Source organism: Phyllopteryx taeniolatus, chromosome 7 (genome assembly GCF_024500385.1).
Source record: "Phyllopteryx taeniolatus isolate TA_2022b chromosome 7, UOR_Ptae_1.2, whole genome shotgun sequence".
NCBI lineage: Eukaryota > Metazoa > Chordata > Actinopteri > Syngnathiformes > Syngnathidae > Phyllopteryx > Phyllopteryx taeniolatus.
In genome coordinates this window covers 5,116,081-5,140,055 of record NC_084508.1, presented here as the reverse complement: position 1 = coordinate 5,140,055, position 23,975 = coordinate 5,116,081, and the positions used below count along the sequence as shown (strand labels likewise).

At 50.4% G+C, this 23,975-nt stretch overlaps 3 protein-coding genes across 4 annotated transcripts; 2 read left to right on the top strand and 1 right to left on the bottom strand.

The window, feature by feature from the left end:
* Positions 1-1,043: 1,043 nt before the first annotated feature.
* Positions 1,044-10,507, top strand: slc30a7 (solute carrier family 30 member 7). 2 transcript variants are annotated; one of them, XM_061779489.1, is made up of 13 exons: positions 1,044-1,243; positions 1,373-1,474; positions 2,534-2,647; positions 2,719-2,806; positions 2,887-3,016; positions 3,498-3,635; positions 3,737-3,775; positions 3,904-4,039; positions 6,397-6,487; positions 6,559-6,708; positions 7,484-7,783; positions 7,856-8,008; positions 10,383-10,507. In XM_061779489.1, the coding sequence occupies exons 1-11, from the start codon at positions 1,164-1,166 to the stop codon at positions 7,529-7,531; spliced, it is 1,116 nt and encodes a 371-aa protein (XP_061635473.1). In that variant the 5' UTR covers positions 1,044-1,163; the 3' UTR covers positions 7,532-7,783; positions 7,856-8,008; positions 10,383-10,507. The 2 variants fall into 2 exon arrangements, with proteins under 2 accessions (XP_061635473.1, XP_061635474.1); XM_061779490.1 differs by lacking the exon at positions 1,044-1,243 and having other exon boundaries at positions 1,426-1,559.
* dph5 (diphthamide biosynthesis 5) lies at positions 8,678-11,525 on the bottom strand. Its single transcript, XM_061779492.1, has 7 exons — positions 11,368-11,525; positions 10,600-10,724; positions 10,420-10,528; positions 10,111-10,231; positions 9,926-9,965; positions 9,747-9,850; positions 8,678-9,065 (listed from the first exon to the last, which is right to left on the bottom strand). Exons 1-7 carry the CDS (start codon positions 11,500-11,502, stop codon positions 8,845-8,847), a joined length of 855 nt encoding a protein of 284 aa, XP_061635476.1. The 5' UTR covers positions 11,503-11,525; the 3' UTR covers positions 8,678-8,844.
* Positions 11,526-20,278: 8,753 nt separating this feature from the next.
* s1pr1 (sphingosine-1-phosphate receptor 1) lies at positions 20,279-22,812 on the top strand. The gene is made up of 2 exons (XM_061779491.1): positions 20,279-20,852; positions 21,374-22,812. Exon 2 carries the CDS (start codon positions 21,485-21,487, stop codon positions 22,550-22,552), a length of 1,068 nt encoding a protein of 355 aa, XP_061635475.1. The 5' UTR covers positions 20,279-20,852; positions 21,374-21,484; the 3' UTR covers positions 22,553-22,812.
* The last annotated feature ends 1,163 nt before the right edge of the window (positions 22,813-23,975 follow it).

Sequence of the window (23,975 nt, the reverse complement as noted above, 5' to 3'; positions counted from 1 at the left end):
GCTTTTTGGAGCACGCGGTCCTCAGGGATTTGATGACTTAGCAGTGCAGAGGTGGGCGGAGCCCGGCGAGTAGGCGATCTTGCTCGTTTCAGTGGTTGCCATGGAAACATCACTTCAAGCTTTATTGGAAACGCATCCGTGTCAGTGGCTTCATAACGATCGCACCTGGCGATCATTTTCATTATATCAATCAAACAAGGGTGTGTGTGTCATCTATAAACGCGCGCACACATGCGTGTGTCACATGTTCTGGAGGCCTGTCCATCCCTGAAGGGTCAGGGGTCGCCCCCAAAGACCACATAATAGCCTGTGGGCCTGCTCTAAAACAATTGCTCACTGCTGATTGGACATTATGATTTCCTAGGAATGTTGTGGAAGTGATCATTTGAAAATTCATCCATCCATTTTCTTTACCGCTTATCCTCACTCGGGTCGTGGGCTGCTGGAGCCTATCCCAGCTATCTTCGGGCGGGAGGCGGGGTACACCCTTAACCGGTCTCCAGCCAATCGCAGGGCACATTCGCACCTACGATTAATTTTGAGTCTTCAATGAACCTACCGTGCATGTTTTAGGGATGTGGGAGGAAACCGGAGTGCCTGTCGAAAACCCACCCAGGCACGGGGAGAACATGCAAACTCCACAGAGGCGGGGCCGGGGATCGAACCCCGGCCCTCAGAACTGTGAGGCAGATGTGCTAACCCGTCGTTCACCATGCCGGCCATTTGAAAATTGATTTATAGAAATAAAGTGTTGCGTATTCATATTTTTCTGTTTCCTTCCTTGTTAAATCATTAATTGTTGAAAAAACAAACATCATCAGTGTCTTCACATGGTTGTGTCATTCATTGTTTATAATAACAGCTAACTAAAGGTCATTTGAAATTTTTTTTATTTTGGAAGTGTGTATGAAGCTGGTAGTGAATCGCATGAATCGCCAAGAAATCTTTGCTTTCCCTTTCCAAAAGGTCCCTGAGGCCTGCCTGCCTGAAGGTGCCCTGTGGCGCCACCTGCTGGTCGCTTTCAGCACAGCCGCTCACCGGAAGTAGCCTCTCCGGGCGTTTGTTGTGAAATCCACGCGAACGGAAACGTTGAGCTAGCATCGCGCGTGTGTGTGTGTGTGTGTGTGCGCGCGCGCGCGTGTTTAAATGTGTGTGTGAAGAAGATGTTACCTTTATCCATCAAGGACGACGAGTACAAACCCGCCAAGTTCACTTTGGTACTCAAGCTGTCAGGATGGATCAGGTAAACGCAAATGCTAACATGCTAACTCGGCGATGATGCTAACCGGCCACATGATTGATACAAAAAAAAAAAAAAAAAAGGAAACAAACATTTTCGTGTTGTCACTTAGGTGCTTTTGTGTCTTTTCAGGTCAATTTTGGCCGACAAAACGTCGAGAAATTTGTTTTTCTTCTTGTGTTTGAACCTTTCTTTCGCCTTTGTGGAGCTCAGCTACGGCATCTGGAGCAACAGGTGAGCTAGCAGCTGCAACGAAAACAACAAAACGGTGGTGGTTTAGGAAGAACCAGGAAGAGAAAGTGGAACATCTGCGAGGCTGGTCAGTGTGTGTTGCTTGTGCTCGGGATGTGCCACGTATGTGCTAGCGGCGTGGGCAAAACAGGAAGTGGCGTACAAAGGAGGAAGTCCGCAAATATTTGCGTCGGGAATTCTATGTCCAAGTGGACTGTGCGCCAGTGGGAGTCCGCAAACAGTCGCTGACACCAAGCTCGTTCGGTGGAGGAAGTGCACAAAAGAAAGGAACACGTGGTTTAAAAAAAAACGGCCCTCGATTGGCTGGCGACCAGTTGAGGGTGTAGCCCTCCCAAAAAGCATCTGGAATGGGAATTTCTTGCTTGTCGCTTGGTCAATGTAAATCCCACCCACGGATTACTAAAGCACTTGTTTGTTTTTTACATGCCACTAGATTATGCTCAAGAATATAAAGAAGTGGCTCAAAAAAGGAATGATATAACGTGCTTGACCTGCGGATGGCAGTAAGACGCCGAGATTCGTCGAAACTGCCGGGAATGAAAAAAGAAGGAGAAGAAGTGCTTGCTCATAGCACAACTCTTTCCTCGTCACCTGCTAAACGTCTTGAAATATTATGGACATAAAAAACATGTTCATTATAAGCCACAAACATTTTCCTACTTCATTCAGAATGTCACATTCTTGACCAAGAACGTCACGTTCTACGGCTTCAAAAATATTTCACAGAGCCGCGACTAAAACCCACAGCAAGCGAGCGATGGTGCAGCTCGACTTTCTACTGATTCGGGAGTCGGGAATGATGAATTGTTGCCAGCGTTGGCGGTCGTTCACTCCCAAGAGAATTTCAGCGGACATTTTCGGGAACGATCTAGGAGTTCCGCAGGTTGAAGTAAAAGTGAAAGTGAAGTGAAATCCAAACACAATCCGCATTTTGTCGGGCAAATCCCATCACGTTGCCACTTGCTGTCTTTTGTCACCTGTTCTGGGACGAACTTTTTGTGTTGATTTGAAAAGGAGGATTTTGTGTGTGTGTTCATTCAGCCTAGGTTTGATCTCGGACTCGTTTCATATGTTCTTCGACTGCACGGCGCTGCTGGCGGGCCTGGCGGCCTCTGTCATCTCCAGGTGGCGCTCTAATGACAGCTTCTCTTATGGGTGAGGCGCAACCTGATGACATCACAGAGCGGGAGGCGGTCATTAACTGCGCATGTGTGTGTGTGCGTCAGGTACGTGAGAGCCGAGGTTCTTGGCGGCTTTGTTAACGGACTCTTCCTCATCTTCACTGCCTTCTTCATCTTCTCTGAAGGGGTCGAGGTATCACGCACGCACGCACGCACAGACATGCACGCACACACACACAAATCAAATGTGAAAATAATGTGTGGGTGTGTCAGAGGGCTCTGGAGCCTCCGGACGTTCATCACGAGCGTCTTCTTCCCGTCTCGGTCGCCGGACTGCTCGTCAACCTGGTGGGAATCTTTGTTTTCCAACACGGAGGACACGGACACTCGCACGGAGAGCAAGGTAATGCACGCGCGCGCGCGCGCTGGCTGTGCCGTATCACACCACCTACGATATTAGCGGAGAATTTTTCCGGGTGATTAAAAAGGTGAAATATTTACAACATCGGGACGCGGTGGCGTATTCCGTATCGTCGCACGTCATCGCGTTCCGGCGAGAGCAGCACTGCAGCGTCGACTTGTTCCTCAAAAAAGAATTTAGTAGCTAAAAGGAAAATACACGGTGCGACGACAGCTAAATATAAACATTTGCAAACGCTGCAGGAAATCTCCTACCGCTAAAAATGGAAGTAACCGATGTTTCCCCACAAAACACGGCCGCCTGCCATGAAGACACGTGAGGAGGACATGAAAACCGCTCGTGTTGTTCCAAGTAAAAGTCAACCAAAGTTTGAACCGATCTGACCTCAGCCGTTGTATGACACCACGCGCGACCCTCACGCGGTCCCGGCCTGCGACGTCATCCGTCCTCTCCGCCCCCTCAGGTCACGGCCACAGCCATTCGCTGTTTAATGGCACCGCGAGGGAGGCGGCGGGTCACGGCCACTGCGGCGGCCATCACGGGCACGAAGGCCACGCCCACCACAGCGGCCACCACGGACACAGCCACCACGATCTCGACGGTGAGGTCCTGTGACGACGACGTGTAGCGTCGATGATGCGCGGCTGTCGTACGATGATGATGTTGATGATGATGATGTCGCACGTGCTGTTTCGCCAACAGATGAGCGCCACCTGGGTTCCGGGAAACAGATCCTGCAGGGTGAGCTCACGAGACTTTGATGCCGTCACCATGACAACATGAAGCGTCCCTGAGCCGGGAGGCCAGCGGGGGCCGCTCACGCTACTAACAACTGCACTGGTGGCGCTTCTTTTTGATGATGTCACCAGGCGTGCTACTGCACATCATGGCTGACACTCTGGGCAGTGTGGGTGTGATCATTTCAGCCCTTCTGATGCAGAACTACAACCTCATGATAGCTGACCCCATCTGCTCCATGCTCATCGCAATCCTCATCGGAGTCAGGTGACACGCACACACATGTACTGGGGGCTGACCGACTATTCGACGCGCCGGTGGTTGCGGCTCGAGGTCGACCAATCGCTACTCCTGTGAGTTTTAGACAGGGACGCCGCGCTGAAATCAACAGGCGCTGGGTTCGCGTAGCAAGCTAGCGGTTCTTACCTCAAGGGTAGGGGTGTCCCGATCCGATCTTTGAGATCGGAAATTGGTCCGATGTCGGCAAAAAAACGAGGTTCGGATGGGGCTGGCTCTCAAATCTCCGATTTGACCACTCCTATACGAGCGGTCCCTTCCACGCTCCGCACTTCTATCCAGCAGCGTCCATGTGATCGCAACAGCAGCTTGCTAAAGTGCTAACGTAGTAGTCGTCGTATGAAATCATGTATGATGGTTACTGAAATAAGATCGGACCGGTATCGGGCAAAACTCGAGGTGAAAAAGTTGGATCGGGACATCCCTACTCAAGGGTGTGGCAATATTTGGCTAAAAATGAGACTGGTAACACAGTCACTTGCAAAATATGCAACTGAACACAACCGGACAGAACCGTGGCGGATTATTGCCAAAATGAACGCTTCGCGTGGCGCTTGTGTCTGCTGTCGGATGGCGCTGCACGAAGAGAGCGCGAGGGTTGCGCGCCCGGGAGTCCTTCAGGGCCTCAAAGACTGTTAAAACTCTTGCAACCCACGTAACCCAGCTGCGATATTACATCATTGAAAACCATTCCCACCTCCTCTCGCTCTCATATATATATATTTTATCATTGTTCCCGGAGGGTGTGTTCCAACTACAGGGGGATCACACTCCTCAGCCTCCCTGGTAAGGTCTCTTCAGGGGCGCTGGAGAGGAGGGTCCGTCGGGAAGTCGAATCTCAGATTCAGGAGGAGCGGTGTGGTTTTCGTCCTGGCCGTGGCAGAGTGGACCAGCTCTACACCCTCGGCAGGGTCATGGAGGGAGTTCGCCCAACCAGTCTACATGTGTTTTGTGGACTTGGAGAAGGCGTTCGACCGTGTCCCTCGGGGAGTCCTGTGGGGGGTGCTTCGGGAGTATGGGGTACCGAACCCCCTGATACGGGCTGTTCGGTCCCTGAACGACCAGAGTCATGGTTTGGTCCGCATATCCGGCAGTAAGTCGGACTCGTTTCCGGTGAGGGTTGGACTCCGCCAAGGCTGCCCTTTGTCAACGATTCCGTTCATAACATTTATGGACAGAATTTCTAGGCGCAGCCGAGGCGTAGAGGGGGTCCGGTTTGGTGGCCTCGGTATTGCATCTCTGCTTTTTGCAGATGATGTGCTTCTGTTGGCTACATCAAGCCGTGATCTGCAACTCTCACTGGAGCGGTTCGCAGCCGAGTGTGAAGCGGCTGGGATGAGAATCGGCACCTCCAAATCTGAGACCGTGGTCCTCGGTCGGAAAAGGGTGGCGTGGCCTTCCCGGGTCGGGGATGAGATCCTGCCCCAAGTGGAGGAGTTCAAGTATCTCGGGGTCTTGTTCACGAGTGAGGGAAGAATGGAACGGGAGATCGACAGGCGGATCGTTGCGGCGTCTGCAGTGATGCGGACTTTGTATCGGTCCGTTTTGGTAAAGAAGGAGCTAAGCCGAAAGGCGAAGCTCTCGATTTACCGGTCGATGTACGTTGCTACCCTCACCTAGGGTCACGAGCTTTGGGTCGAGACCGAAAGAATGAGATCCCGGATACGAGCGGCCGAAATGAGTTTCCTCCGCAGGGTGTCCGGGCTCTCCCTTAGAGAACGGGTGAGAAGCTCGGTCATCCGGGAGGATCTCAGAGTAGAGCCGCTGTTCCTCCACATCGAGAGGAGCCTGATGAGGTGGCCGGGGCATCTGATTAGGATGCCTCTCGAACGCCTTCCCGGTGAGGTGTTCCGGGCACATCCCGCCGCAACGTCTCCCGGCTGGCCTGGGAACGCCTCGGGATCCCCTCGGAAGAGCTGGACGAAGTGCCTGGGGAGAGGGAAGTCTGGGCCTCCCTGCTAGAGCTGCTGCCCCCCGCGACCAGACCTCGGATAAGCAGAAGAAAATGGATGGATGGATGATTATATATTCTATTATTATTATTTTTTTTTAAGCTGTATGCTATTCTTACATATTGTAGCCAGTAGGGACCCTGCGGTGGTGTTACATGAGTTGTACAAATGCCGGATGTGCCCTGAAGGTAACTGAATGTGATTGGATGAATGTATCTGGGGCGGAGTGTGTCGATCGAGTCGAGTCTGGAAAAGTTATCAATGACGTCATCGATGCGTTGAGTCCATTTTGGTCACCTCGGCGTCAACCACAAAAAATGTGAAGTTGTTCAACCCCTAACGCAAGCGAGTTCCTGTCCGGTGTTGTGGTTGCAGCGTGGTCCCTTTGCTGCGAGAGTCCATTGGGATCTTGATGCAGAGAACGCCGCCCTCCCTAGACCGCACCCTCCCCGAGTGCTACCAGAGGGTACGTACGAGATACGGCGCCCGCGCTCGCCGCCTGCGTGTGCGTGACGTTTGCTGCCGCCACGCCTTCAGGTGCAGCAGCTGCAGGGCGTGTACAACGTGCAGCAGCCCCACTTCTGGACCTTGTGTACCGACGTGTACGTGGGGACCCTCAAAGTGGCCGTGGCCCCCGACGCCGACGCTCGCTGGATCCTGAGTCAGACGCACAACATCTTCACGCAGGTCAGTCGCCTTGGCGTACTCGCGCAAATCGTCGTCGCTGTTTGACCTTTTGACTGATGATTGGCAAATCCCTCGTTCGGCTCCATGTGCCATTTTTCAGGTTCGAGACGCCAGCGATACGACACGCGTACGTACACAGGATATCGATATTTTTGTATGGATGCGTCCGGTCCCTATTTCTTAGCGGCCCACGGCATACACGAAAAAAATCATCAGACATGACCTTCAATGCTATTTGAAAAGCGAAAGTGGGGGTGGGCAGCGTTAGAAGTGTGGCTGTGGAAAAAGCGACGAGGGCGACAACTAATAAAGCTTTTCAGATATGCACAAACTAAAACAGTAGCTGTTTTTTTTTTTTTTTGGTCGCTGTTTGATGTGATCCATACCGATCTGGTGTTTAGATGTGCGGCGCATGAATTCAGAAACACAGCTTTACAGACGTGTGACGCGCGCATCTACGCCATTTGTCAAGATTAAGATTAGTCGGCTCTTTGGCACAGTCGTAATCGTTTTGTTCAAAAGAAGATGCGCTGCCGCTTTAGGGTCACCCCGGACTCGGAACGTTATCGACGCACGTGTGGACACCATTGGCGTTACCGTCCGTTATTGCTCGCTGAAATAACTTGCGACTGACCGAAATCATCATCTTTCTGAAGAATGATTTCATTTTGAATTGCAGCTCGCTGGCAAAATAAAATTTTGAGCGACAACGCGTGAAAAAAAGGCGGCTGGAAAAGCTCGGGCGCCCCCTGGTGTAACTTTGTGTTGTTTGCAGGTGGGGGTGCGGCAGCTGTACGTTCAAATCGATACGGCCGCCATGTAGCGGCTCGTGCCCCTCTGGATTCTGGGACCAATCACAGTCTGCAGTGATGACTGACTTCTGACCTCGGGGCCAAGGCAGGACCTTTTGGGGGAGGGGCTAACTGTGATCAACCCAAATTGCCCCTCCTCCTCGGAGCAGGGAATTATGGGAAAGTGCCTTCATCACGGCACCGCACCCTGACAGGATGCTGCCAGCTAATTGGTCCATGGACTGTGTGTGAGCGCGCGTGCGTGACCAGTTCCCGCCTCAACAGTAATAAAAGCTTGTTTGAGGTCAATGTTGAGTACCATATTCATTGTCATTGATGACATCATTCTATTCCAGGATGACAGGGAACAGGAAGTGTGTGGGTCACTTCAATTCCCATGATGCATTTCACCAACAACCTTGAAAGGTTATCGGGCCTCTTGGGAAAGTCACCTTTCCTTACCTCCAAAGCGCCTTTCCTTAACCTTTGGAAGAGGTCATGGGGTCAAGGTGAGAACTGTTTGTAAAGAATCGGATTTCACTTTTGTGAACAGACTTCATCGTGCGACGGCGAGTATTTGTGACGCAAGCCTCTAGCGTGAAATTCTGAAAATCCGCTAATAATTGACACCCATTATAATAGCATTGAAAAAAAAATACGTTTTTTAAACCCACACAAATAATAAGCAGGGATATACCACTAATAAGTGTTTTGGGCGTTGGTTCCTCCCCAAAAAAATTTACCACAAGTACACCGGCGTCCACTGTACGTATATGTATATCATTTATTTATACAAACATGATACATGTAAACGCGAAGGAAGCCAAAATGTGGCGTATTGGCATATTTGGTCAAAAAAGACACTGTCGACCTTTCAAGTTCCTACGCGTGCGTTGTCACGTCCCCTTCGCCTTGCCCCCGTTTTGCCCATACACCGGATTGACCTTGCGTGGCATGTTTTTGGAATGTGGGAGGAAACCCACGCAGGTACGGGGAAAACAGGCAAACTCCACACGCAGAAAGGCCGACACCCGGATTTGAACCCATGACCTCTCGACTGTGCTGCCGGATCGTTAATGTGGCATGCGTATAAAAATGTGCGCGGGCAGTCCGGTAAAACGCCGTGATCGATAGAGGCGGGTCCAACTCAACGTTTGGCCATAAAGAGCAACAACGTGTTGATTTCCTTGAATTTATTGAGGACATTTGCGCTGGTCCAGTTGAGCCACCTTGCGTGAGGTACGTGGCAGCCCCAAACGCGGCCGGCCCGGCCGTCGGACGCCGTTCGTGTTAGAGCCCGTGCGTGCGTGCGTGTCAATGCCACCCAGGTGCTGGCGTGCGCACATTAGGAGCCGTCAAGGAGGCGGAGGTGCGCAAGGGCGTCATCTGGCGCGTGCAGCCGCAACATGTCCGCCTCCAGGGGGTGGAGCCTGCCGGTGACGACCAGCGAGTGGAGAGGCGCGCCGAGGTCGCACGAGGTCATTTGAGCCAACGTCGCCGTGACGATCTTCTGGTCGGCGGCCCCCAGTCTGGCCGCGCCCACGCACAGCGTGTCCTCCGTCAGACCTGCGCGCAGGACGCGTGTGATTGGCTGCCGCCGCACCATGAAAGTATGTTTGTGTCATCTAAGTTTGAATTTCCCAAACTGACATATTTGACCTTTCCACTGTAAACAAAATTTATTCCAATTCAACCGCAGTTGGCACGAAAATTAAGCACAACATTTTGTCGTCGTCGTTCAAAGACGGAGAATGGTAGCCAAAGTCGTCATCATTTTTGGCACAACAAAGTTGCAATTTTTATTCAACTGAATTTTCTTTCCATCAAATTTCAAACACTGACATTTTTTAACCATACAAAAAAAGTGTCAAAAAATTCTATCCAAAATTAAACGCCTTAAATTCAACCTAATTTTTTTTTTTTTTAGGATTACATTTTTCTGAGGTTCAATCTCGTATTTTTTTGCCATCTGAGTTTGAATTAAAATTTACCATCAAAACGTTTACCAAGAAATTTTAACTCTTTACACTTTAAACCTGTTTTGTGACCTTCCCGGCATAACAAAAATAATTCAAACTCAGACGTCACAAAAATACAACTAAACCTTATACTGAATTTGTTTTTTACCATCAAAATTGTTTTATTTTGTACACGCAATTTTTTTGAAGGTGAAAAATATCTGAAATTTCATTGCGTTGAAAAAATAAAAAACGGCGAATGTGTCCAATCATGTTGGCAGTCACTCACCAGGCTCCTCCCCCTGGTCCCGCCTCCTGCAGACGATTTGGAGCAGCTGGTCGGCCGCCTGGGCCGCGCTCATGAAGCGCGGAGGTTCGTAGACCTTCTTGCCCCTGAAACGAAAGCCACCTCGTCAGCTGGCCGTTCGGCACAGACGCGTGCGCCGCATGATGCCGGTCGCGTTTTACCTCATCAAGTTCTCCAGCGACTGCTCTTTCACTTTAATGTCTGCAGAAACGGGGAGGGATGACGGACAGAGGGGAAGGACAGACACACGCTAGCATTCATTCTGTAACAGATGAGACACGCGTGCGCCGTCCCTGTGGGAGGTCGACGAGTGGCGTGTGCGTAGTGAGCGGGGCTTGGCGCTTACCCAGCAAACAGAGCGTGTGCAGACCGGCAGCTCGGTTCTGCAGGATTTTGTCGTAGAAGCTCTCTGGTCTCCACGAGTCCGTCCAGTACACCAGGGACACCGTCTCGCCAAAGTTGTACAGCTGACACGCATGCACGCAATATTAGCAAATGACAATTTTCTTGAAATTTCAAGTGACATTTTGGAAAAATGGTGGATCAATTTTGTAGCATCAGTCTGAATGTTTGAACTTGTGAAAGTTCACATTTTCAACTTTTTGTTTTCCTCGCGAGCCACCGACGGCCGTTCGAAAGGTAACACGCGACCCACCTGCAGGCCGCAGCAGCCGACGGCGGTGATGACGGACGCGTTGTGGACCACCCGGTACGGGATCCCGGCGCGCACGGCCCTCAGCGCCAGGTCGCTGTGAGTGGTCGCCCTGCCGACGAAAAGGCCGCTTGAGAGCACGGACGCGATGGGACGTGAGAAGGGAGCGGACGGCGGGCTCACCCAAAGGGGTCGCCCGCCACCAGGAAGGCAACGTCGGCGTCCTTGGCGTGCTCCAGGATCCGCTCGGCTTCCTGCTCCACCAGTTCCCGGTCGGCCAGGACCACTTCCTTGCCGTAGAACTCCTCCTGCCGCCACAGAAACCCAACGGGCCGACGAGTCACATGACCGCAGTGGCAGCACTTCCTGCTGTGCTCGAGACGTGCCACATTTCTAAGAGGGCAGCAACCCCTCTCCCCCGCCACCCAAAAAAAAAAAAAAAAAAGTTTTTTCTATTGTCATGGTACCATGACGTACGACTCAAAGTTTGCTACTTGTGCCACTAGTGGTACTCGAGCTCCCTCTTGTGGTTTTCAAAAGAATCGGTGCCGAAGTCCAGTTCAGTTGTATTTCACTTTTTAGTACAATACAAATAATATTTAAAAACGACTTCGCATATGCCAATTTTTGCACTTTTGCTTGCCCTGTACGTCTTTTTTTTCTATACTTTATTTTATTAAATAATTTTTAATCATGTACAGCACAGTGTGTGTGAATTGCGCTATAGAAATAAAGCTGCCTTGCCTATTCTTCTCTTGAATTGATATCACGCAACACCATGTTCGTTGACATGCGGAACACATTTCAAAGTAGTTCTACTGTATTTGTAAGAAACATCTTTGGGAGCCAATAAAGTTGATGTTGAGACTTGTTTGAGCTACACTGACGTGCGAAAGTGCGTCTTTGTTACGGTTGGTTAATGTCAAGTTAGTCGCAAAAGTAGCCACTGACCAGTGCGTCCTTGCCCACAGTCAACATGGACGTGTAGGCCTCCAAGTAGACCCGGGAGCACTTCCGGACCACCTGCAATCCTTTCACGGTGATGTCGAGGGCGTCCCCGAGACCCAGACCGACCAGGTAGAGCATCTCGACCGGAACACTTGATCCACAAGCACCGAAAGCTACGTTCTCTTCCTCCTCTTTTCTTCTTCCTCCTCCTATTAGCACGTCAATGCTCTTATGTGCGCTTGCCGTCAATTGTTCTCCTTTCACGACAGTTTCGCTGCTTTTACGACGTGTTGTAATCAAAGATATGAACACACAGACACGACGCAAAACAAGGGAGGTCAAAGTCGTCAGCGTGGACGGCAAGAAAACCAAAAGACCATGGATGTTTGTACATTGTGCTGCATCGGGTTGCAGAAAACGCCCTACAATTACTACAAAGGAGTCTCTTTCACATGTAACTTTTTGTTGTTGTTGCTCGCTTCAAATGTGTATTGGTATTATACGCTTTGGCGTTGAAAAACACTAACCCCCGTGACAATAGCTTGACAATTGAGCATGTTTTGACTTAATTTCAATGTCCATGCATTGGCCTTCTAAGGAGTGATGGGCAAATGATAGCCTCGTGAAGCGGAGTGATTCGAAACGCTGTGTCGGAGCTTGTTTCAAAACACCGGTGTCACGTGACCGATGACGTTTGCTGTTTCGCTTCCCGCGTCGTTCCTTCAAAATGTTTCAAAGCTTTTCATTGGCTCATGGCGTTCCAACGCATTCAGAGCCAATGACAGCTTGACAGGTTTGACAGATTGGAGTGGTTTGGCGCCATACTAGCTATATAAGATGCATCATTATGCTTCCAAATGGAGTTTTGAGGAGAGTGAGAGTATTTTGGCAAGTCAACCATACAAGTTCCCAAAATGAAAAGCCATTATTAGGTTTTCCGACACACACAAAACAAGGTTTCTGAATTCACGCACCATGATCATTTGCAAAGTAGGAAGGATCTCTAATGCTGTTAGGGACTTTGAGTACAGTTTTTAAATAAAGCTCAAAGCTTTAAATAAACCCTTAACCAACATTTAACCACATTTAACATTTAATACAATTTGCATTCATTCTTTGGGTTCATCTGGAATGTGTTTTAAGAGTATGGGGGAGAGCATCTGCATATTTTATTGTAATGGCGATATAATCATTATTTGGTATGAATGAAAAAAAAAAACTTGAATGACCATACAGACTTTTCTGAACTTTTATTGGTGTTATGAGCAACAGTGCCAGCCAGTGCTCTTCAGCGGTTGCTATGGCTTCAGTTGTCCACCAGATGTCACCATCACCGAAGCCTTGAAGCTTTGAATCTTTTTCGGCACAATTGTTAGGAAAGCCTCAGTGCTTCGTAAGGCTTCACTTGCCCACTACTCCTTCTAAGCAACGTCGACCTTACCAACATGGCCGCCACGTGGATACGTCGGTTAGCCGGGCAGCTACAGAGCGCTGGGTTATGTAGGCTTCATACACATAAAAAAACACTAGATAGTTGGACACTGAAATTAAGTCATTTGCCAAACGATTCTCACGAGGATTACTATTTTGTCAACGCAAAAGCATATGATAGATAGAATCAGAATCATCTTTATTTTCCAAGTATGTTAAAAACACACAAGGAATTTGTCTCCGGTCGTTGGAGCCGCTCTACTACGGCAACAGACAGCCATTGGACAGAAAATACTTTGGAGAAATAAAAACATAAAAACACAGTCACTGAGCGATAAAAGGTTACCAGTTATGTGATAATGCCGATACTTTTTTTTCTTTTTTCTTTTTGACAATTGTGCAAATAATTCCAAGTCCTCTTGCAATTTAGAGCAGTTTGAAATGACAAATAGAACAGCAATCTCGTGCAGTAACCATTGTGCAAGTGGCACAGACTTCAATACATTCATGCAGTTCAAAGTGACTCGTAGTGCGATAATCTGGAACAATGTCAATTGCGCAAATGGTGCAGATTCTTCTCAAGTACACGAGTGGCCAGTATTGGTCAACAACAGATATGCAAGTGGTCCAGAGTGGCGAGAGTACTACAGTGAGTGCACCAATAATGTATAATTGGCCCGACAGAGATGGGACAACAATCTCAAGAGAAAATTGGCAGCGTGTTACAATGGAATTGTAAGTTAACTGTTGAAGAAGTTAATGGCAAGAGGGAAGAAGCTGTTGGAATTTCTGCTCGTTTTAGTTTGCATTGTTCGGTAGCGCCTACCTGAGGGAAGGAGCCGGAAGAGCCGGTGACCGGGATGCGGTGGGTCCGAGAGGATTTTGCACGCTCTTGTCTTAGTTCTGGCAGCGTGCAAGTCCTCAAGGGTGGGTAGGGGGGTACCGACAATCCTTTCAGCAGTTTTGATTGTCCGTCGTAGTCGGAGTTTGCCCGTCTTTGCAGCAGCACCAAACCAGACTGCGATGGAAGAACACAGGACTGATTCGATGACCGCTGTGTAGAACTTCCTCAGCAGCTCCGGTGGCAGGCCGTGCTTCCTCAGAAGTCGCAGGAAGTACATCTTCTGCTGGGCCTTTTTGAGGACGGAGTTGATGTTGATCGCCCACTTCAGGTCCTGAGAGACTGTAATTCTCAGGAACTCGAAGGTCTCGACAGTTGACATAAGGCAGTTGGACAGCATGAGGGGCAGCTGTGGCGAAGGATGCCTCCTGAAGTCCACAATCATCTCTACAGTCTTGAGCGTGTTCAGCTCTAGGTTGCGTCGGCCGCACCGCAGCTCCGGCCGCTCCGCTTCCTGGCGATATGCAGACTCGTCACCGTCTTTGATGAGGCCGATGACTGTGGTGTCGTCTGCAGATGGAAGGCGAGACGCTGAGTTGGAGAAGCTTGGAGGAAAGGACTTCGGGGATGATGGTGTCGCACGCAGAGCTGAAGTCCACGGACAGGATCACGTGTTGGTCCCTGCGCTGTCAAGGTGTTCTAGGATGAAGCGAAGTCCCATGTTGACTGCATCATCCACATATCTGTTTGCTCGGTACGCAAATTGCAGGGCGTCCAGCGGGGGACCCGTGAGGCTCTTGAGGTGGTCCAGTAGGAGGCGTTCAAGGGACTTCATGACCACAGATGTCAGGGCGACAGGCCTGTAGTCATTCAGACCCGAGATTGCAGGTTTCTTGGGGACTGGGATGATGATGGAGCGTTTGAAACAGGATGGTGCTTCGCACAGTTCCAGAGATCTGTTGAAGTTCTGTGTGAAGACTGGAGCGAGCTGGTCCGCGCAGACTTTGAGGCAGGATGGGGACACATGACCCTTTGCTGTGACACTCATATATTGAACTCAGGTGCTGTCCATTTCTTCTGATCATCCACCTTCATTGGAGTCAAGCTGTGTTTGATTATTATATTTATTATTGATTGGACTTGATTAGGAAAGCCACACCCCTATCTAGAGAAGACCTTACAGCTCACAGTGCATGTCAGAGCAAATGAGAATCATGGGGGCAAAGGAACTGCCTGAAGAGCTCAGAGACAGAATTGTGGCAAGGCACAGATCTGGCCAAGGTTACAAAAAAATTTCCGTTGCACTTAAGGTTCCTAAGAGCACAGTGGCCTCCATAATCCTGAACTGGAAGACGTCTGGGACGACCAGAACCCTTCCTAAAGCCGGCCGTCCGGCAAAACTGAGCAATCGGGGCAGAAGAGCCTTGGTGAGAGAGCTCAAGAAGAACCCAAAGATCACTGTGGCTGAGCTCCAGAGATGCAGTCGGGAGACGGGAGAAAGTTCTAGAAAGTCAACCATCGCTGCAGCCCTTTATGGCAGAGTGGCCCGACGGAAGCCTCTCCTCGGTGCAAGACACATGAAAGCCCGCACGGAGTTTGCTAAAAAAATAAAATAAAAACTCTAAGATGGTGAGAAATAAGATTCTCTGGTCTGATGAGACCAAGATAGAACTTCTTGGCCTAAATTCTAAGCGGTATGTGTGGGGAACACCAGGCACTGCTCATCATCTGTCCCAACAGTGAAGCACGGTGGTGGCAGCATCCTGCCGTGGGGGTGTTATTCAGCTGCAGGGACAGGGAGACCGGTTGCAACCGTAGGAAAGATGAATGCGGCCAAGTACGGGGATATCTTGGACGAAAACCTTCTCCAGAGTGCTCAGGACCTCGCACTGTGGTTCACCTTCCAACAAGACAATCACCCTAAGCACACAGCTAAAAAAACGAAGGAGTGGCTTCAGAACAACTCTGTGACTGTTCTTGAATGGCCCAGCCAGAGCCCTGACTTAAACCCAATTGAGGATCTCTGGAGAGACCTAAAAATGGCTGTCCACCAACGTTCACCATCCAACCTGACAGAACTGGAGAGGATCTGCAAGGAGGAATGGCAGAGGATCCCCGAATCCAGGTGTGAAAAACCTGTTGCATCATTCCCAAAAAGACTCATGTCAGTATTAGCTCAAAAGGGTGTGTCTACGAAATACTGAGCAAAGGGTCTGAATACTTATGGCCCTGTGATATTTCAGTTTTTTTTCAGGAAATCTGCAAAAATTTCAACAATTCTGGTTTTTTTTCTGTCAATATAGGGTGGTGTGTGTACATTAATGTGGTAAAAAAATGAAAAATGCAAATTTAGCAAGTGGCTGCACTATAACAGAGTGAAATATTTAAGGGGGTCTGAATACCCACTGTGTGTGTGTGTGTGTATGCATATATATGTATATATATATATATATATATATATATATACAACCCCAATTCCAATGATATACAACCCCAATTTAAAATGTATCTATTATTTGAAATACAGGAATCGTAAAATTGAAGAAGTACAATGACAGCGTTAGCTACAAGATACTTTGACGTCACGATGGATGACGAAGACACCCAAATTAGAAGTTGGCAATTGACAATGTTGCTCGTTATGGCTTACCTTAGGGGCCGTAGAATTCAATTATTAGGACAATGGCCCCTGCATTTGATGGTTATTATATACATTTTTAACAACAAAATGGATTTGAAATCAAAAGTCATGGAAAATAGTGTCAGCAAAAAGTGCACAAAGTGTGCAACTATTGTTCAATTTATGTTCAGGGTTTTAGTGACAAAAAATGCTTTTATTATCTGTCAAAAATGAAGAAACATTTGAGATGATCAATTGAAATGAAAACAAAATACATTTGGCAAGAAACGTGAAGTGGACACACGTCGTTTGCTTTAGGTGGAATGTAGGATGTGCCTTTTGATTGTATCATAAAAAAAACTTGTTTTGCTTTAGTGGGCCAGGAGGAGGAGGCGTGGCCTTAGCCAGAACATGGCCGCTGTCCCATCGCCGTTGCCATGGCGAAGGCCGGCCAAAGCACGGAGGCTGTGAATGAAGTGAAGGGCTGGGAAAAATTCTCTCCCCCCCTTGCTCGCCATTTGTTGTGCACCACATGATTGGCGCGCACACGCACTCAAAACACACACACACACACACACACACACTTGAAGTGGGAACCAGTGGAGGAGTGCTGTTTGTGTTTTGGGGGTTGATTCGTGTGGTTTGAAAAGAAGCCAACTTGAACTTTTTGTCTTCCGACGCCAACGAGTGAACAGCTGACTTGAAATTGAACATTTGCGAATTTCCAAATGGCTCCTCGACATTCGGGCAGCATGATGTCCTGCTGGTGAGCACGTCTGCCCGTGTGCAGTTTGGGGGTTCATACCAAAAACATGTTGGTAGCGTGTTAGCTTGCAGGTGAAGACCAAGAAATTCATGTGAATGTGAATGGGAATCAGGCGACCGCTCCGCTGTTTACGTGCGCCCTGACACGTCAACTGGTGACCGGTCTAAGGTGCGCCCTGCCCAAAGTCGGGCGGGTAAGACTCCAGCGACGTGTGGCCCGAATGAGGACACGTGCCAAGGGAGCTAGCAGCGAGCGTCGCCTCGTTGGAAATAATGACAAGGGCTAGCTAGCCTCTAATGTTAGCATCACAAAGATGCCGACCGGTGCCGCGTTTGAAGATGATCGGACCCGTTCCGAGTTCTCCCCACAATCGGGTCTCAAATGGCTCGGCCACACAATCGGAAATATTGAACGTGCTCAATATTTCAGACCAAAAATTTACACGAGTGTGCGGAAAGACAACTCGTCCCGAGTCCGGACTCGGTGAATTGCGATGTGAAAACGAACGTAGCCGATCAACAAGCGTCATGCCTGACGAACAAGGAAGCATCCGCAAATCGAAACAAATGTCTCCTCCTCGTCAACGCGGCTTCCCCAGACGGCAGAAAGTATTTTCCTAAGCGAGTCTTTTCATTTTGTATTGTTATCATGATTCAAAAACACAAATGCAGTCCTACGGGGGGCACAAGCCAGTACAAACTGGAGGCCGGTCCCAAGCCCGGATAAATGCAGACGCTTGCGTCAGGAAGGGCATCCGGCTTAAAGCTTTGCCAAACAAATATGAGCGTTCAATCAAAGAATTCCATACCGGATCGGTCGTGGCCCGGGTTAACGACGTCCGGCGCCATTAACCTACAGGGCGCCGGTGGAAATTCAACAGTGGGAAAGGAGACGAAAGGAGAGGTGGAAAGGGGCTTCTTAGGCAGAAAGAGAAGAGGAAAGCACAGAGCCTAGAACTGAATGTGGGGACTTTGAATGTTGGGACTATGACAGGAAAATCTCGGGAGTTGGCTGACATGATGATGAGGAGAAAGGTTGATATATTGTGTGTCCAGAAGAGGCAGGGACATAGGGTGACCTACAAGAGCGGAGGTAGAAGCACGCAGGTGGATTACATCTTGTGCAGACGATGTCATCTGAAGGAGCTTACTGACTGTAAGGTAGTGGTAGGGGAGAGTGTGGCTAGACAGCAAATAAGATGACTCTGGTGTGGAGAGGAAGATTAAGAAGACGAAGGCAGAACAGAGAACCATGTGGTGGAAGTGGAGAAAGGAAGAGTGTTGTCCGGCTTTTGAGAAGAGGTGCGACAGGCTGTCGGTGGGACAGGAGCAGCTTCCAGAAGACTGGACCACTGCAGCCGAGGTCATCGGAGAGGCAGGCAGGAGAGTATTTGGTGTATCTTCTGGTAGGAAAGGGGAGAACAAGTACAGGAACTCATACAAGGAAAGAGGTTAGCTAAGAAGAAGTGGGACACTGAGAGGACCGAGGAGAGGAGAAAGCATATCACCCACAGTGGCAGCTTAAATAAATCCACTGTCACACAGTAAAACTGTTACGGCATAAATGGGACACAGATGTTCCGTTCTGCTTGACCTAACAGCTGAGCAGGATGAAAAAACTAAAATCCTGAAAAAGGATGATGCGCTGTGGCCACCAAAGGAAAAAAAGATCACCATTCAAAAACAACGCCGCCCCCGCTCCCTTCGTAAATAGTCGGCAAACATCAGCGCAACAGATCCGCTTGTGTTTCTTGTTGGTTTCTGTAGCTCACGCGAGATTCCATCTTGGACCGGATTCGAGATCGGTGGCGCCACAGAACCTTTCTGTGCTGAGATTATCGGAGCGCACCGCGTACAATATGAGCGTCACTGTTAAATGTCTGATTCCTGTTCTTCATGTGTGGAGTCTGCATCAGATAAACAATCTTTCAAAATTGGAAATATCCTTATGTGCAGACCGGACCCTACTTGTCGAGACTACGCCGTCATTTTGTTTTGGTGGCGAACATTGCAGAAAATCCTCACTTCACAAGGAAGGATGATGGAAATGGAAGCACTCGATTGACTTTTTTGGGCCGATTTGAGGCTTCGCTGCCTCGTTTTTGTGAGCGTGCGGCGGCCGCATGCAGATTCCGGTTCCGCAAGCAGAGCGCTGAACCCTGTAAGGAATTCTCAGCGAGGCCCAGGATTTGCGAGGAAAATGTCCTGATGGAATTCCTTCTTCCATCATCGGTTCTTTTCATGTTTGGTTGGTGATCTTGTCCCCAAATAAGAATCTTAACTAACACACTGGACTTGTCTTTGAGTATTTCATACAACAAAGTCAAGATGACAAATGTGTAAGGCTATGGTCGGGTCGGAGCAAACTGTTCTCTCTTCCTTCTCTCGTGGGATCCGAAAGCCCACTGAGCCTCCTTTTCGGATAACAGTTCTTGTTCCCTTAGCGGCTCCTTATCAAACTGGTTCTTGCCTGTTCGCAGCCTGGATGTTATCAGTATGTCTGTGGTGTACGTGTGTGCGTGTGCGTGTCCTAGTGTCCTGTAAGCAGACGCATAGAAATATATTTTATAACCCGCACTGGAAGAAAGACTACTGATATTGTCTCTTCAGTTCTTTTGTTTTTTGAAACCATTTCGCTGATCCTAAATTTCAAAATGACGGCCAATCGAATCTTTTCGCGCCAGTCTCCGTGTCGGCCCGGTAGCGGTCCGCGGCCCAGCGGTTGAGGACGCCTGCGAGTATCGACGGCGGACGAGGCACACGGAGGGCGATGGGGGAGGGGGAGGGGAGCGTGGGGGGAGCCCCCGTCCCCGTCCCTCTCCGAAGCTCCCACACAGTGGTGACAAAGGGGGTCCATTAAGGGGGTCCATTGAGGCGCTGTGCATTCTAATGAGCACGCTTGAATGCAAGGAGGAGACCCCCCCCCCCCCCCTCATTGGCGGACCAGACCGGACCGCTCTGCTCCCAAGCGGGAATGTTGGAACAGAACTTGACAATAAGTAATATGAAAGTTACTCCAGCGTCGCTGATCTGACCGGCGACTCTTTGAACCTCAAAGACTGAAAACAAGCTTGTCAAGAGTCATGTCACCTACCTGTAACGTGGCCACGCCCCCCACGCAGTCAGCATGTCGCTCGAGTGGGTCTCCATGGCAACCAGCGTGACTCCACCCACCCTGGCGCACACACACACAAAGCTTTTTGTGTCCTTTTCATGGAATGCAAAAGAACCAGAACTACAACCAAAATCACAGCCATCGCCGGACCCTAGACCAGAACCACGAGGACCTGTGCGGCCTTCATTCCCGACAGTGAACTTGATTCGGTTTAATCCGCTTCACTGGTTGCCACGGTGACGCTCAGCTATGTGGACTCAGGAAAGAGCCTTTTGTTAGCCACGACGCGCCCCCCCGAACCCCCGAACCCCCGGCACATCTCCCGTCTATCGGAAGCAAACCGAGCGTAGAGGTTAGCTTGCGTGCTAGCGCAGGGCTGTCAAACTCATTTTTGGTTGGTTTGTGACTTCAAAAGCCCAAACGTGCAGAAAAGTAGCGTCATCATACAATGCGTCACTTGATCGTCGAAACGTAAGCACGTGCGGCACACGTCATTTCATTTCCTCCCTTCATGGAAGCTTCAATTGAATGTCGTCTTTTATGTGAGTGTCAATGAAATAAGCTCCAAAGAACGAGAAAGAAGGTTGAGGCTCCCCTCCTCTTCCTCCCCCTCCTCCTCCTCCTCCTCCTCCTCCTCCTCAGTGCACGTGCGCGTGCGTGTGCGTGTGCCGAGCGGCGAGGCTGCTGCCTGTTTTCTCTGGAGCGCCAAGTGAAAGGTAAAAGAAATGTTTCTCCTGATTTTAATGACGCACTTTTCAAGCTTTCCCGTGTGACGTCACGATGCTCAACTTGTTGCCTCGTTGCTTCTGGCGCCAAGTCGTCAATTTCAGTGTCGAAAAAAAAACAACCCCAAAACGGGCGTCTCGTAGAATGCCGATCATGCGCCGACCCGACCTTCCCGCTAAATGATTCCCGCGCGGACTCGAAACTTTTGTCCGTTGGCTTTTTGACAGCAGGCACAGGAATGGCCTGACCGCGAATAGCGAAAATACGCAAATAATTCAAGCCCATTGTAATTCCATTGAAGTTCAAACATTTTTGAATAAGCGAGGACGAACCACCAATAAGCATTTTTGGGAGAGCTTCCTCCAGCGCCCCGCCTCAAAAAAATCGGGTGCCGAGTGGCAAATTTGCGGGGCCCACTTTATTTTGGTCTTATTTTGTATGTTGTCAAAACGGCAAACTTTGATGGCGACTCACTAATTTCTTCAAATCTTTCCTTGAATGTGCCGTCAAGTCAAAACATCCCGACGGACCAACGAGAGCCGCTCCGGCTCTTCTCTTTTTCGCCGATGGCGTCGTGATGCAGTGAAGGCGAGCCGGCGCCGTCGCTTCAGGTGGGAGGGCCATGGCCGACCCCGCCCACTCGGACCTGATCGCCAGGCATTACAACCACACGGGCAAGTTCCGCAAGCGGGACGGGTCGTCTGGCCTGAAGGCCGACTCGGCGGTCTTCCTGGCGGTCTGCTGCCTGATCGTCCTGGAGAACCTGTTGGTCTTGGCCACCATCTGGAGGACCAAGAAGTTCCACAAGCCCATGTTCTACTTCCTGGGCAACCTGGCGCTGTCGGACCTCCTGGCAGGCGTGGTGTACGCCGCCAACATCCTGCTGTCGGGCGCCAACACGTTCAAGCTGACGCCCACCCAGTGGTTCCTGCGCGAGGGCTCCATGTTCGTGGCCCTGGCGGCGTCCGTGTTCAGCCTGCTGGCCATCGCCGTCGAGCGCCACCTCACCATGTTGAAGATGAAAGTTCACGACGGGGGGCGAGCCAGCCGCGTCTTCCCTCTCATCAGCGCCGTGTGGATGGTGGCGGCCCTCCTGGGCGGCCTGCCCCTCATGGGCTGGAACTGCATCGGCCGGCTGAACCGCTGCTCCACCGTGCTGCCGCTCTACCACAAGACGTACATCCTGTTCTGCACCACCGTCTTCAGCGTCATCCTGATGGCCATCGTGGCGCTGTACGCCCGTATCTACACCCTGGTGCGCGCCCGCAGCCGGCGTCTGGTGTTCCGCAAGGCGCCCAACGGCGGCAGGAGCTGCGAGCGCTCCATGGCGCTGCTGCGGACCGTGGTGGTGGTGCTGAGCTGCTTCATCGCTTGCTGGGCGCCGCTCTTCGTCCTGCTGCTGCTGGACGCCGCCTGCCGCACGCACGGGTGCGCCGTCCTCTACCGAGCCGAGTGGTTCCTGGCCCTGGCCGTCCTCAACTCGGCCACCAACCCGCTCATCTACACGCTGACCAGCAACGAGATGCGCCGCGCCTTCCTGGAGACGCTGCTGTGCGGATCCGCCCGTCTCCGCGCAGCCGCCGAGTTCAGCCGCAGCAGGTCGGAGAACTCCTCGCGCCCCGACAGGGAGGAAGCGCGGGTGTCGCCCCCGGTGGCCGGGGCGGCCGAGGCGGGCCCTTCCTCGTCCTGAAAGGGCGCCGGCTACGCGGACACAGACTGACCTTCGCCCCGCCTCCGAAAGTAGTTTGACTTCCAGCCCCGCTACCGCCGCCCCCTCCTCAGCCTGTCCGTCCATCCGGCCCGCTGCTCTTGAATTTGTCGCGTGACCCTGCAGGCGGTGTTGGCTAGTAACTAATTACATGTAACGAGATCATTAGAAAATGTACGTCTCTGTAATCCATTAGATTACGGGGAGAAAGTGTGCCATTAAATAACTGTTGCGTTTGGAAATGTTCATGCTTAGAAGAATGTTTTTCCACGTCACTTCCTCCTTGCGATCGGCTCGCTCTGGTCACGTGCCATTCTGCCCGACTCTCAAATGTGATGCATTTTCCCCGCCTCTCGCCCGCAGATAGCTGGGATAGGCGCCGGCACGCCCGCCACCCGCGTGAGGAGAGGCGGGAACGGAAGATGAATGCGTGAACGATCTGTGGTTGGAAGGCGGCTTCCGTCGCTGCCTTCATTCCGAATGTCACCCCCCTGCAAATACTTCCGACGATTCCATTTCCGACGGCGTAAATTGTAATTGTCAGCGCGTCCGTTTGCAAAGTCATCTTGCCGACGCGGCCCGCAGGTGAGTCCACGGCCACGGGCACTTTTCACCTTTCCACGTCAGCGCGTGTTGACTTTTTTTTGCAAATCAAGCACTTCGAAAACGTTTTTCGACTTTGTTAGCCTTTTGGGGCCATTTTGGTCTTTTCCGAACTCTTCTCGGCGACTCGTTTTAACATTTGTTCATTTTTCGCGTAATTTTCTTGTCGTTTTGACATCGTTTATCGTTGTTGAGCAACTTAGCATTGACTCGTTTTTCATGTCATTTTCTCTGCGACTTTGAGTATTTTCTCGTTTTTCGCGACCTTCGGTCGTTTTTGAGCCTTTGCCGCTTCGGTCGGCGTTTTGCCGTCGCGCTCGCAGCCGAGCTTTGAAGTCACTCAAGTTGTTTTTGTGAACTGCGTTCGACTCGGTGACTGTTGCCACGGTAACCTGCCGCCATCTCCGCGGATGTGTCGATCGATCGTCCTTGTAATATGTGGCCTCGTTAGCGCTTAATAAAAACACAAAAACAACTTTCTTGTCATCACATTGTCTGACCTTCGTGTTGACCGGGTCGGTGGTGCTCTGCATACTAAACCGCTACGTGGACCAGCATTACCTAGGATTAGGAAAACCAGTCGTATGTAGACCAGAATTACTGCATGAGGACCTCAGTAACATGGATGCGGGCGGAGGAAAGGGCAATTTCAATGTTTGCTGCCCCCTAACGGTCACACGATGAACTCGAGTTAAGTGACTCCAGTTGTTGTTTCGATGACGTCAGACGTCTGGCGGAAGTTGTTCAGGTTCCTGTTTCCAGGCTCATGTTCACATGTTTCCGTCAGAACTCATCCGGAGCC

Bases quoted from the DNA above. Each gene is read 5' to 3' on its own strand.
- s1pr1 (XM_061779491.1), top strand. From the start codon at position 21,485: ATGGCCGACCCCGCCCACTCGGACCTGATCGCCAGGCATTACAACCAC.
- dph5 (XM_061779492.1), bottom strand. From the start codon at position 11,502: ATGCTCTACCTGGTCGGTCTGGGTCTCGGGGACGCCCTCGACATCACC. The intron at 10,529-10,599 runs GTGAGCCCGCCG...TTTCGTCGGCAG, and splicing joins GTGGCGGGCGACCCCTTTGG to GGCGACCACTCACAGCGACC. The intron at 9,851-9,925 runs GTAAAACGCGAC...CTTTCGTTTCAG, and splicing joins TCGCTGGAGAACTTGATGAG to GGGCAAGAAGGTCTACGAAC.
- slc30a7 (XM_061779489.1), top strand. From the start codon at position 1,164: ATGTTACCTTTATCCATCAAGGACGACGAGTACAAACCCGCCAAGTTC. The intron at 1,244-1,372 runs GTAAACGCAAAT...GTGTCTTTTCAG, and splicing joins AAGCTGTCAGGATGGATCAG to GTCAATTTTGGCCGACAAAA. The intron at 4,040-6,396 runs GTGACACGCACA...TTGTGGTTGCAG, and splicing joins GCAATCCTCATCGGAGTCAG to CGTGGTCCCTTTGCTGCGAG.